Source organism: Chenopodium quinoa, unplaced genomic scaffold (assembly GCF_001683475.1).
Source record: "Chenopodium quinoa cultivar QQ74 unplaced genomic scaffold, ASM168347v1, whole genome shotgun sequence".
Lineage (NCBI taxonomy): Eukaryota > Viridiplantae > Streptophyta > Magnoliopsida > Caryophyllales > Amaranthaceae > Chenopodium > Chenopodium quinoa.
Window position 1 is genome coordinate 2,003,411 of NW_018745286.1, and position 14,513 is coordinate 2,017,923.

General features: G+C 32.1%; 1 protein-coding gene across 3 annotated transcripts in view; it reads left to right on the forward strand.

Moving 5' to 3' along the window:
• The first annotated feature begins 4,093 nt into the window (after positions 1 to 4,093).
• Positions 4,094 to 14,513, forward strand: part of LOC110711990 (DNA-directed RNA polymerase III subunit 1-like) — a 41,672-nt gene continuing 31,252 nt past the window's right edge. For 2 of the 3 annotated variants that reach the window (XM_021890426.1, XM_021890428.1), the window contains exons 1-10: positions 4,094 to 4,225; positions 4,909 to 4,957; positions 5,078 to 5,230; positions 5,921 to 6,080; positions 6,192 to 6,321; positions 6,813 to 6,965; positions 9,613 to 9,778; positions 11,515 to 11,657; positions 11,857 to 11,969; positions 12,122 to 12,221. In XM_021890426.1, the coding sequence (XP_021746118.1) occupies positions 6,010 to 6,080; positions 6,192 to 6,321; positions 6,813 to 6,965; positions 9,613 to 9,778; positions 11,515 to 11,657; positions 11,857 to 11,969; positions 12,122 to 12,221 (876 nt within the window). In that variant the 5' untranslated portion in view covers positions 4,094 to 4,225; positions 4,909 to 4,957; positions 5,078 to 5,230; positions 5,921 to 6,009. The remainder of the gene's footprint in view (positions 4,226 to 4,908; positions 4,958 to 5,077; positions 5,231 to 5,920; positions 6,081 to 6,191; positions 6,322 to 6,812; positions 6,966 to 9,612; positions 9,779 to 11,514; positions 11,658 to 11,856; positions 11,970 to 12,121; positions 12,222 to 14,513) is intronic. The other variant, XM_021890427.1, reaches the window with a different exon arrangement.

Below are 14,513 nucleotides of genomic sequence, written 5' to 3' on the forward strand. Positions count from 1 at the left end.
TGTTCGGAAGATAAAAAGTGCGGAATGTAAAGTGGGATCGGGTTTCTCTATGGTGAGAAGTGATCATCCGGCTATCATAGACAGCCTCAATATCTGAGTATTTACTCTCGTAATTTGTGTGGATTGAATGTATTCCATATCAGCCCTCCCTAGGTGGGAAAGTCTCTCTATTTATAGAGTCTTGGGATTCGTGCCCGTCCTAGGTTAAGGAAACCTAGGACTGATGGGCTGCCTAGGAGTTTGGGCCTTGAAGGCCGCCAATCCTACGTGGGATATCTACCTGCCACGTGTCGAGCCCTGGTAGGTCCACTTTGGGCTCTCCTTAGGGTGACACGTGTTAGACTCTGGTTGGTCCACGTGGCGGGGATAAAAATCCCCAAAACAACTATCATCAGTAACACATACACATCTAAATCCCTTCTAATTCAAAGTGGAATCTCGATTTTGATAACTTTGATATAAATAATTATTATAAAAAAATAACATTCATTAAGATATCTTTATTTAATTACAATTATAATAAATCGTTTTATAATAAATTCAGACATTTAGTGCAAGAAAATAATCCCTCCATTTTTTAAAGTGTGCATCACTTTAATCGGCATAATTTGTAGGAGATTGACTTGAATTCATAAATAATATGCACAAAAAAATTGATACATTGTATAAAATTTCATAGTATCAACTAATTATAATAAATATACGATCAAAATTATTAAAGGTAAAATAATTTTATGTATCAAAAAAATGTATATATAAGTGTTTCAATTACTTTAGGATGATTTTTTTTTTTTTTTTTGACAAAAACTTTAGGATGATTAATTTTGTAGGGTACCCCTCCGTTTCTTTTTATTGATTATTATCAGATTTTAAATACTATTCATAATACTTCCTCCGTTTCTTTTTATTGGTTATGTTTAGATTTTAAACATTATTCATAATACTCCCTCCGTCCCAAAATATATGAGACGTTAGACTTTTTTCACTATTCATGTATTAGTTTTGATCATAATTTTTTACTAACATAATAAAAACATATTTTATCATAAAATATGTTGTTAAATATGTATATATATAGTTTCAAAATATAATTATAAAAATAATTTTCATTAATATTTAATTATATACAAATAAAGTCAAAGTAGTGCATTGACATGTGTGCAATTTTGACCGTGTCATGTATTCTGAGATAGAGAGAGTATTAGATAATCTTCAAATTTACTCACAAAAGTAAAAGTATCATGTGAGATCATGTTTGATTCATCTCAACGAATGCTCTATTAATATTCAATCGTTATAATTTTAAAAAGTATGTAATGAATAATAATCAAATAGGTGTATTGACAAACGTGTAAAAGTCAAAACATATCCAATAAAAGGGACAAAGGGAGTATTACACTTTAGATATAGGGTAATTTTGTGAAAATTTAAGAAAATTTTACCAACAACTACCATTATAATGACTACTTTGAGAACAATAACTACCATTTATTTATTTAATTTTTTTGTAAAAAAAAAAATCTAAAAAAATCTACCATAAAAACCTTGAGTAACACAACTACATTTAATTTCTTGGAAATAATCTCCAATTGAGGGGGCTAAAAAATCGGTCGTTTCGACGACGAAGGAAAGGAGGAGGGGCGGTTTCATCGACCTGAAAAGGGAGGGGCTATTTTGGGGATGGGGGAAGGGGGGCGGTTTCGATGGTGTAGGTGGGTCGCCCGAGTGGTTTTAGGGGTAGGGAGGGGCCGACCGGCTGTTATCGGTTGTTAGGGGAGGCGGGCGGTCGAATTTCGGTCGAGCTGGGGTTGGGGCTAAGGGGAGGAAGGATGGTGGTTGGGAAGGGTTTTTAATTATTTTTTTTTCTTGTTTTACAAAAAAAATTTGGACCAACTATGTTGCGACACATCACACATGGCTTTTACAAAATAATATTTACACTTTTTCAAGTTACTGGTAAATCGACCTAGTGGAAGAAAATCAACCCAAAAGTTCATAGTGCTCCCTGATAAATGTAAGTTGGGATTATTGAGAGTAAATCGCTGAAAGTTTGAATTAATAAATAAAAGTGAATTTTTCTTAAAAATAAAACTTAGATTTTGGAAGCACCCAATATAATAGATCGAAAAGCGAAGACAAGTCGAATTCAGGGTTAATTGGAGGATGAAATGGAGTTGTTTGACTCTTGGAATTGCGCTTTTTAATCTCTTTAGTTTTAATGTGTTCCTTTAATGGAAGTGGTGTTACTTATGTTTGTTGGGAGATGTAGCAAAATTTCAATTTCAGATTTACATAAACCCTTGTTGAAGGAGGATGGTAGTAGGTGTTGTTAAACCCATTTATACGTGATAACGGTAAAAGTCATTACAATATCATGACCTTTGTATGAGAATATATACTCCGTACGTCCCACAATATAGTTTCTATTTTCCTATTTTAGAGACCCAAAATTTTGTTCATGTTTCTATTTTTGAATAGTATATAAAGACCATTATACCCTTATTTTTGACTTTTTTCATTGAACTTCCTAATTTACCCTTAACTTATCCACTTGCATTGTACTTTTTTCACTTTCTCTCTCTAACTTTTGTATATAATTGTACTTTTCACTTTTTTCCCCTTAAATTATCCACTTGCCTTGTACTTTTGTCTAGCTTTTTTCCACTTCTTCTCCCATTTCTTAAATACCGTGAAAAAAACACAATAAGAACTATATTATGGGACGGAGGGAGTATAAGATATGGTTTTGTCAGATCGCAAGAAATGTGATTGACATGTATGAAGCATAGTTCTCAAGAAAATTTTATCCATTTGAATTATTGGTGTCCCTTAGGGTAAGGCATACTGATTATGGGTTGTCTCCGTCATTTCAGCAACATTCATAGACTTTTAGTTGTATGTTAATGACCAACTTCCCTTGTTCTATCAATAGTCCCATCGCATGTTTTTAATGTATATTGGTGAGCCTTATATGCATTGTCCTCACTCGTTGTAATATCTTAAAGCTAAATATCGTTAATGACCTTAATTGGTATTGTGTAAGGACTTCTTATGCCAATAGTAACTTATGTTACTTTAGTGTCCTTTCGTTTGTTGTAAACTCAGTTTAATTAATGTAATTTCAGTTGTTTTTTTTTTTTTAAAAAAAAAAATATCAAAAAAACTTACAAAGAATTGATACAAGCTTTGGTGTATGGAAATATTAAAAACTAGGTTAGGTCTCGTGCCATGCACGACAATTTTAAAAAATTAATATCAACTTTTCAATATAATTGATTATTTTACAACAATAAAACAAAAAATCTAAAAATACTATGGACAATCTTTGATTAAAATATGAAAGATAAGTGAGATACATCCAGTAAGTATAAATTGAATAATTTGATATTCTTAAATACAAAGTAATAAAATCGTCTATTAAGTAATTGAAATATTGATGTGTAGATATTGTATTCAAGTATATAATTATATATAGTATTAACATGTTTTGGATGAGGGCAATAAATAATATTGTAATATTGATCTTCATGAGATTTTCATATGTGTTTATTTTAATATTATGAAGTATAGTCTAACTAATTTTTATGTATTAAGGTAGTAAATAGTAATGTTTCTATAAATAAAATAAAATAATTTAATATAGTAACTCATTTTCACTTAGAGAAGGGAAAGAGCGGGGTTATTATCATTCAAGGGGTAGTAAAAGTATATGCACTACTCTATTGTGAATTTTAATAAATAAATAAACAACTTTAGGGGAAAAAAAATATAAATACTCTTGTGTAGTAAATCATTATAGTCGTAAATCATATTAATATTTTCTATTATAGTCATAAATGTTTGTGTGAAAAGGTTAATCAAATTTTTTATATTTAAAGTAATTATCTTTGTTATTAACATATATAATAAATTATTTTCGTATAAAAATTTATTCTATGATTAATTTTTTTTAGTTTATAATTATATTATTATTATTAAAATTTAAAACATGTTTTACTTAAAACCTTTATAAAGCCCCCCTGTCTTGTAATTAGACGACCATATGAAGATCCATGTCATTTACTTATCAGACCCATATTATACATGGCGGGTCATGGCATTTAAAGGCCTCCATTTCTATTTCCTACCTCTCTGAGTTATTTCATTGAAGCGCACTCAACGTTCTACACTGAAGCGTTCTCCGTTGAGTCTAATTCTTATATCCCCCATTGAAGCAGCTTCTAAGGTAAGTTGTTTGTTGTTGTTATCATCACATCAATTTCACAATCTATGGTTTATATTTGATGTAATCTAATTTAATTATCACTGCTTTAAGTTTAGTGTTCGTAAAATTCTTAGATTATGAAACATCATATCCAAAAGAAAAGAAAATTATGAGCGTAATTTGATTATTGAATCAAATATCCCTAAAATTATGTATTTTTCGAGATAATTCAATATGAAATTAAATATCTTTTCCCTGGGCCTAGGGCGGCCGCCCCTCCTGCCCTGCCTAGGGACGGGCCTGCGGAGATTGGTAAAATATCGGAAGTTGAAGTTTTTAAAGGTCTTTATTATGATGCCCAGAAAAGGCCTATTGCCAATGGTCTAATGGACCCCAAAATGGTGGAATTTCTTTCCTATTTGTTTGCTCTCAACTTTGATTGATTTTCACCAATTTATTAGAAATGCAATTGGAATTTCGGATTCTTGGGTAGTTATAGTGTTAATTTTACTGTGATAACTATTGATTTCACCATTTATTGGAACTTGAATTGTCTTTTAAATTATTGGAAATAATTGGAGCTGTGGAATTGTTTGAAAGCCTGAAAATGCTATAGGCGGCTTAGAGAAGAGAAGAGAAATATGTGTTTTTTCCCTAATCTACTACAATTATGTGGTTTATGACATGATGCATGCGTACTGCAGGTAATGATTCTGATTCATTAAGAATTGCTCTTTGTGGCTTGGTATTGAGGTAGAATACTCTGTAATATGCATTATAACCTCTTCTCTTTTGCATACAATTCTGTAGCGTTTGATACGCTTCATGTATAGCTTTCCAATGGATGTTCAATAATATACTCTTTGATTTCAGGGTCCTCCAAACAAAAGTAGTGGTCTATGTGCGACATGCCATGCAAAATTCGAAGATTGTCCGGGACATTATGGATGTCTAACTCTAGCACTACCTGTTTTTAATATTGGCTATATTGGTGCCATTCTAGATGTTTTGAAGTGTATTTGCAAGGTATGTTCTGTATTTACCCTCTTGATCTTTACCCCCCAAACTCCCAAAGTATCCATATTTAGATTTCATGATGCATGCTTGGAAAGCTAGTCACTTTGGCTGTGTGAATCCCATGTGTGTTGCCAACTTGCTGGGTTTTGTCTCTGATGCAACCAAGATACATGTTTCTAAATGCATATATATATCAGAAATTTGTCTTTTTGATGCTTTGGATCACTTGGAACAGCCATTATCTTTTTATATTACGAATTTATCTAAATATGAGATACAAAGTTAATAATTCATTTTATAATAAATAAAATTCAAGTAGTAAGCAAAGGAATATCACAAAGTTTATTAGGTAAATATATATTTAGTAAAATATTTTATTTGAAAAAATACAAATAAAACGTGCATCGCATGGGCTTTATCTAATAAAACAATTACAAATATTTTTACAAGGTGCATAATTCTTATTTATATTTATCAATATTTGTTAAATGTACAAACTATAAAAATAGATTTCATATAAACCGTACATTGCACGGGTTCCAACCTAGTTTTTCCTAATAAGAGAGACAAAAGAGGAACAAAAACACAAAACACAGATGTTCTTAAACTTCTCTTAAACCCTGCTGTATGCTGACCTTATTCTCTTCTCGTACTATGGTAGTGTGCTAATAATTACCTTGTCCTGTTGTCCATGTTCAGCATATTCGACGGACTGCTATTTTCCACCGGGTATACAACATCAAGAATACAACTTCTTTAATTTTCAACGAAGTCTCCGCATTTTCAAGATGTTGAGGCCTCATGACAATGTACAATTCACTAAGCAACCATATATCGAGGACAATGAGCCTCGCCGAATGTCAGTGATCTTTTATTTTTTATATTATTTATTAAATTTTTGTATTGATTGGATTTTCATACGGATTATGTATTAATGGGTTATGATTTTGTTTTTCATTGATATTTGTAGTGATAGCATAAAGTTTTCGATGTTTTCGGCATCAGAGATTGGTAAAATATCGGAAGTTGAAGTTTTCAAAGGTCTTTATTATGATGCCCAGAAAAGGCCTATTGCCAATGGTCTATTGGACCCCAAAATGGTGGAATTTCTTTCCTATTTGTTTGCTCTCAACTTTGATTGATTTTCACCAATTTATTAGAAATGCAATTGGAATTTCGGATTCTTGGGTAGTTATAGTGTTAATTTTACTGTGATAACTATTGATTTCACCATTTATTGGAACTTGAATTGTCTTTTAAATTATTGGAAATAAATGGAGCTGTGGAATTGTTTGAAAGCCTGAAAATGCTATAGGTGGCGTAGAGAAGAGAAGAGAAATATGTGTTTTTTCCCTAATCTACAACAATTATGTGGTTTATGACATGATGCATGCGTACTGCAGATAATGATTTCTGATTCATTAAGAAATTGCTCTTTGTGGTTTGGTATTGAGGTAGAATAGTCTGAATAGAATAATACTCTGTAATATGCATTTTAACTTCTTCGCTTTTGCATACAATTCTGTAGCGTTTGATACGCTTCATGTATAGCTTTCCAATGGATGTTCAATAATATACTCTTTGATTTCAGGGTCCTCCAAACAAAAGTAGTGGTCTATGTGCGACATGCCATGCAAAATTCGAAGATTGTCCGGGCCATTATGGATGTCTAACTCTAGCACTACCTGTTTTTAATATTGGCTATATTGGTGCCATTCTAGATGTTTTGAAGTGTATTTGCAAGGTATGTTCTGTATTTTTACCCTCTTGATCTTTACCCCCCAAACTCCTAAAGTATCCATATTTAGATTTCATGATGCATGCTTGGAAAGCTAGTCACTTTGGCTGTGTGAATCCCATGTGTGTTGCCAACTTGCTGGGTTTTGTCTCTGATGCAACCAAGATACATGTTTCTAAATGCATATATATTTCAGAAATTTGTCTTTATGATGCTTTGGATCAATTGGAACAGTCATTCTATTAAGGGTTAGATTGCGTATAATTGGTTTCCATATCCTAAAGGGAGTCTTTAGAAGTATTGGGGTACTAAAACTTTTGATAATAATGGAAGCTTAAACACGAACAATACAACTGATTATATACAATAAAGTTGCGAATTAAAAGATAATGACAAATGATATTTTACATGGAAAACCCCTCACAAAATAGTGAGAGAAAAAACCACAAACCGTCACTAATTGATTAACAATTATTAGCAACCCTCATAGCATCCCTTGAATTTCAACCTACACCTCCCTAGAACTCTAATCTTGAAACCTAAGAGCGTTTGTAATTTCATCCTGTTGTTGTGAGTGCGAAAGATGAAGACCCATAACCCTTTGATAGAGTATAGTCATACTTTAGTCTACAAGTCTTTATAAACTTTATCCTAGATCTGAAATAAAATATTTTTCTAAACTAAATACAATTATATGTTATATAATTATACTAGTCCTAAACTAATAAGACTAAAATTTTAAGTAACAAGCAAGCAAGATATGATTTCATTTGCAATAAATGCATCTCCAATCCTACTTTGTCCATTGCTGCGGGTAGGCTGTGGCGCATCTTGGTTGGTCGCAGACTAGGCTGCCCCCTTCTAAAAGCCTCTTCTTCCTCATCTACTTCATTTCTTTACTACCTGAACTCGAAACCCACCTTGTGTCTTCGAGTCGTTACTAACCGTGGACTTTTAGGCTTGTTAACTAATACAAAATGTTAAATCAATTGGGTGTATAATATATAGATATTGTATACTAAAGGTGAAACTATCTTAAAATAAACAACAATTTCCTCGAAATAATATAAAAGTGACCTATTTTTTATAGACAAAGTTACTCTCTTTCCAAGAAATTGAACCGTAAAAATTCACTTTTAATGCATAAAGTAACCATATTACCCTTTCAAAAATTTATCTAAATAATTACTTTGTAATTTATAATTTTTTTAATGGGTTATATATCACCCCAAACCAGGTTAAAAATTAAGCTCAAATTAGTTAAAAGTTACGCTATATGCCGAGTGTAACCAATAGTTTTGACTAGGTAATATGGTTCTAAATAGTTAAGGATTATCGATGTGAAATGTTTGAGTTTCTATAATAATTTGCAAAATAAATTGATTTATTAATAGTTTCAATTGAATTACACTTTGATCATATTAAATGTATTGGATATGGATGTTATGTGTTCATGTCTGATTGCACAATGAAAAGTTATTCTGTGCCATGGCTAACTATAATACGGAGAGAGAAGAAGTGATAACAAGAAATAGAAGTAGTAGATATGCAATGCTCTGTTGTTGCTTTGAACTTAAGTGATATAGTATAATGAGAAGCTAGAAGTAGCGTAAGGTGAGTTATTGGTGGATGTGAGTTGTTGACATATGCTGTGAAAAATTAGAGTTAAATGTTATTGTGTCTGAATTTCCTTATATAATGTCGTTACTAAAATTACTTCCAATTATTTTGCTTTTATGATTCCAATTTTGGTTCATGTAGCCGACTCCACTTATGAGATTAAGGCTTTGATTGATTGATTCCTTAATATTTTTTTTTTTGGCTATAATTAGAATCATAGTATCTACTTGGGAAGTTAGGATTTTGAGGACATATAGGACCCACCTCAGATGTTGAGACCTGTGTTCAAAGCATAAACTTAGTTGGTAACAATTTCGAAAACCATGACTACTTTATTAAGGTGCTTAGGAGGGTGACTAAGAGGATTGAGGGTGTGGAGGAGGTCCTTGATGCCAATAAATTTTGCACAGTGGAAAACTGCCTTATTTTTTTTTATTTTTTTAATGGCTTTTTTTGGGGTTAAATGAGATACTTTATGAGTTTAAAAAAAAAAAGAAGATACTTTTATCAGTTTAGAAGCTTTTTCTTGCAGATCAGAGCCTTTGCACTGCCTATAGAAGCAACATCATTAAACTAGGTGTAGACTGCGTCAAACCTCCTTGAAAAAGGCCAACCATGGTGTCCAGACTTGTTTTAATTGTACTGTGTTAATTTATGTTTGCCAATGAAAAACTGTGACCATTTACATCTCTAATTTTTTACAAATTCATGCTATAAAAAGTTAGTATTTGAAAATATTCTCTAAAGTCATTATAAGCTTATACTACATGGATAAAGTTTGCATGATCTATTTTCCTGATCTTATCTCCTCCATACATCAATGTCATTGTTTCTCCGAGATAGTTTGACAATTTGTGATGCATAGCCAAATTGGCTTTGGCTCTTGGCTTCATTCTTGTTCATGTGTGCTTGGTTGTTCAACAGATGAATGCATTAAGATCATGTTTTGATATGTTCATTGCTTGTCTTTCTAACTGCTAGTCTGACTTGTGGCTATTGTGTCATCTAAACCTGATATTCCTTTACTCTCCAGTCTTGCTCACATATCCTGCTACCAGAAAAAGAACGTAAAGATTTCTTAAAGAAGATGAGAAATACCAAGCTTGATTCACTGCAGAAAACTGATCTGAGGAAAAAGATCATAAAGAAGCTGTCCACCAAAGTGGAAGTGCAGTGTTTGAGATGCGGATCCTTGAACGGTAATGTCTAACTTCCCTTTCCTATCAATTGTTGATGTAGTTGCTTTTGTTTGTGTCCTATTGTGTATCTGGTATCTCTTTTTCATCTTTTATGTTAATTTTAATATATTTTTTGTACAATAGTGGCCTCTTGGCTTCATCAATAATCCAGAAATTGTTTAGGATATGTTTTTGCTGCTACTTGTGATAAATTCTTCTTGAATTTGGGGTCTGACTTTTTCTGCAAAAAAATTTCAAATTATTTGTAAATTCTAAGATTAAATAAAGCAAGTATTGTGAATCAAATGCTTCTTTGTAAGTGGCTATGTTGAAAATGGCAAGTGTTTCCACGTGTTAGCCATTTGAATTTTTCTATCTTGAGTTGTTTTAATACATTGGAGAAGAGAAGATTCGTCACTTGGGCACCTTGATAACTTCTCGAAGCCAAACGTTTTACATTCATTTGGAATTTTTTGAAAACACATTGAAACAATTTGGAATTAATTGAATTGGGCAATGTACTATGTTACATGTTATGTTTCTCTTACATGGAGTATATAGGTATTTAGCTTTCTTTTAATGGCTTGGTGTTTGCTGAATTTGTAATTAAGATAAAGGCCCTAAAATACTTGGTTTATATATTGCTGTTCTTAAGGGAGTTACACTATCTGAAAATTTTGTAGAAATTTGCTTTCTAAATGAAATTTAAGAAGGAATGCTAGATTTTCTCTAGTTATAATTGGTGAGAGTTTGAACTTGGTTGTCAGGTCGAATGAGAGGGTATGTTGATGTGTTTTAATTGAAGCCCCCATCCTCACCTTGGCTGGATATTGTGGAGCAGGACACCAAAGGACAAGTATGATAGGGGTTGACTAAATGAAAGTTTTCCCCTCCTTCCTCAAAGCTTACTCTGTTATTAAAGATTGAATCTTGCTGCTTATTTCTTTTATATTATTTTACATCGCTACTAGTTTGTTACACCCTGATGCAGTCTTGAGTGATTAGTTATACAATATTGATCATCATCAAATGTTTGATTTGCATGGCGGTCTTGTACCCAATCCCTTAAATTGGGTCTGGGGTTTGATTCTTTTCCCAACGTTGAAGGCGGTATCTCACACCTCTTCTCCTATTGATGGGCCACCTTACATTTATTAAAGTTATTATTAGTAGTATTAGTATTAGTATTACTAGTATTGTTACTAGTATTACTATTACTATTACTATTACTAGCGATTCAAATATCTGTTGCGGGACTTGCGGCACTACGATACTAAGGAACATTGCAAAAGATTGTGAAGGATATGATTGCTTGATTTTATAATTTGAGGGCCAAATGTCCGATTTTATTGCTTTACTTTTTTACTCTTCTTTTGGTGTATAATACTGCTTAACTTGGTGTGTAAGTATCTGTGATTAAGAGGGGTATTCTCATCTATGAATTGTTACTACACAGAAATTCCTGTTTTCCCATTAGCTTCGTCGTTTTACAAAAAGTGGAAATTTCACTATAACTTGGTGTGAACATTATTGGTGTTAATTTTAGCTTCTGTCGACAAGCTAGTGGCCTACAGCTGATTTTGGGTTAAAAATAATGCCTCACTTAACTGTGAAGACAAGTGTTTTAGTGAAGCATACATGTTTTGTAAATAGAGCTGTTTCATTGTAATCTTTGTATCCTTCTTGTTTTTGGTCTGGTGCTATTTACTCTCTCTTGAAATATTTGCTGAAACTTAGCAGTTACTGATGTATTTCAGGAAAGGTCAAGAAGGGCAAAACTGCATTACAAATAGTTCATAGTCGTCCAAAACAGGATAAAACCCAAGAAGATAATGGATACTCCTCTCCTCTCATAAATCCACATGATGCTTTATTATTGTTTAATCAAATGCTGGATCAGGTGAAAGATTTTAATGCTATTATTTATGCTGTCTTTAACTTTTCTTTCTCTCTTGCTTTGTGTGAATATGTGCTCGCGTGCGTGTGTGCAAGTGTAGTCTGTATATACAATGTAGCTGAATTAAATAAATAGAGATGGTTGATGGATGGAAGTATTAAATCCTTAAATAGCTCAAGTATATGTCTTTATCATCTTGCAGGATTGCGAGTTGCTCTATTTAAATAATAGACCGGAGAATCTTATAATTACCAACATATCTGTTCCTCCATTGGCCCTTCGTCCGTCTGTTTTTGTTGATGGAGGAATTCAAAGGTCAAGCCTCTGTTATTATCTACTTGTGTCTTTTTTTATTGACTTCCAATTATGCTCTATAAAAAGAATTTTCCTAAGACAAATACTTACACTACATCAGCATTTCAAGTCATGTTCTGATGTTATATCCTCTTCCTTCTTAACACTTGCAGCAACGAAAATGACATAACTGAAAGGTTAAAGAGAATTATTCAAGCAAATGCTTGCCTTCATCAGGGTCTGCAAGAACCTAGCAGCTCATCTAAAATTCTGGTAAGATACTGATGATTGACTCATTCGTTTTATATATACTTCCTCCGTTTTTATTTAGTTGCAACGCGTCCATTTATTCACACGTTTTACTTTAATTTTCTTTGGTGATTCACCTTTAAGAAAAAGCATAGTCATGTGGGATTTTGTTATATTTGTCTTAATGTACCCTTTCAAACTATTAACTTTTTATAAATTTGATTTTACTTGTTGATAATAAGAGATATTAATGGTTGAGTTGTGCATTGGCAAACTTAAAAAGTAAAAATGTTGCAACTAAATAAAAACGGAGGATGTATTAGTGTATGAGTTTTTTTCTTGGCAAACATGTCACTGTGTTCAGGATTTAAATTTTGAATCTGAGACAAATACTAAAAGAAAATTACATGAGAATTCCATGTTATATGAGCTTATAAGGATTTGTTAAATGAAGGATGGAGATGGAAACTTAGTTGCTAAATCCTAGCATTTGTTCATATTGTCCAATAATATGTATTGCATGTTTATGTTCTTATAAAAACAAACTTGTTGGTAAACAAAAGTTAAGTGGTTTTATTGGAAATCATGTATATTAGAAGAGAGAATAAGTTTTGTGAAGTTGTAATTCTTTCCTTTGATGTTGGAGATTGTAAAACTAGGACCAAAATAATAGTACATCCATGGATATTCCACTTTTGCATTGTGAGTATCCTGTAGGTTTGGAATATGCCGTTTGCAATCATGGCTGTTAACTGTTTAATTGGTTTGTTTGCTACACATTATATTATTGTTGCAGTTTGTGATTGATTTTGTAAGCTTTTTAATTAGGAAGAAGTAAGGGTATTATGGTTCACTGGGTTTTGTATTTAGGAAGATGTAAGGGTATTATGGTGGTATTATTGAGCTTTTCTTTAATGTTGTTAGATATGATTAACATGCTATACAATTCCATTTGCATTCTTTCGGAGGTTTCCTTTACCTTTATATCTAAACTTTCTCCAATAATCATCTTAATTTTAAAATGTGTGGGACGCTTAAGCCTAAAGGACCCTAGAGCCTAGTCAACAGGCATATGCCTTTAAAATACGAGGCACACTTGTATAGGCTAATGCGAGGCGCATCTATTTTTATCATCTTTATAAATTTAATTATCTTCTCATTGGATCTCATCTTTTATTTATTTATATGTTTGTTTTTGTACTTATTGTTTAGCATGAGATCTTCAATTTCTATGGTTGCAGCTCTAGATGTTTATGGGGTTTGCATTTGCATGTAAATTGAGGTTAGTCATATTAATTAGGGTTATCTTATGAACAAATATAGCCACTGTACAAAAAATGTGCAAATATTAAGCTTAAAATTTTCACAAAACCAGTTTATCTAATGAGAAACCCATATATTGTAATCAAGAAAAAAAAATTCGGATAGGGAGAAGGGGCAGGAAGCATGTTAGGCGGAAAATAATTGTATGACTTGCAATGATTTTAAAAGTTTCTTAAAGTGAGAAGGATGAGAAAATGAAAAATACTCGCATCATATTTGAGTTACAAAAAGTTGCAAATTAAAAAAATATGCACATTGTATTTGAGTTAAAATGATGCATATTAAATCCATATATATACACAATTGCCTTCACCATGAGTAGAAAGCTGATGGCCTCCTTTTTCATTACAATTCTCTTCATCCTTTTGTTCTTATATAACTCTTGAATCTGATACCTTCTCTCTTTCCTACGTCAATTATTAATGTCCATGCAAGGTCTCATATTCCAATTACCTACAGAAACAATATATTTGTATGCAGTACTATACCCCTACAATTCTAAAATAAGTGTCTTTTAAGGGCATGTATATTTGTTAAGGCAACGTTAGTTATGCATTGGCAATTTGGTATTCAAAACTCACTTGTAATATGGCATATATATTTAATCTGATGACTGAATAAACCATTGATATATAATTTAAAGAATGATAATATGGAATGGAGGGTGTACAAAATAATGACACAAAATCCTTGTGATATAACCTATGAGTCTAGGTTCTATCTACTCTATGTGAATTTTAGTATAAGCTGTCATCATCTCTGTTCCAAATTAGCCTAGGCAACATTGATGTGCTATTTGAGTTACAAAAATCTGCTTAAAAAATTGTTGAAACTAGATATGTCTAACATGCAAACAAGAAATCTGATTTTGATACTGTTACTCAAGTTCCACATTTCTGATTTTGATTCTATGATATGTCGTAATATGCTTTCTTTGGTTGGAAGATTCAGAGCAGTTTGAAGTAGATATGGTCCTGTCATGAAGAACTATAT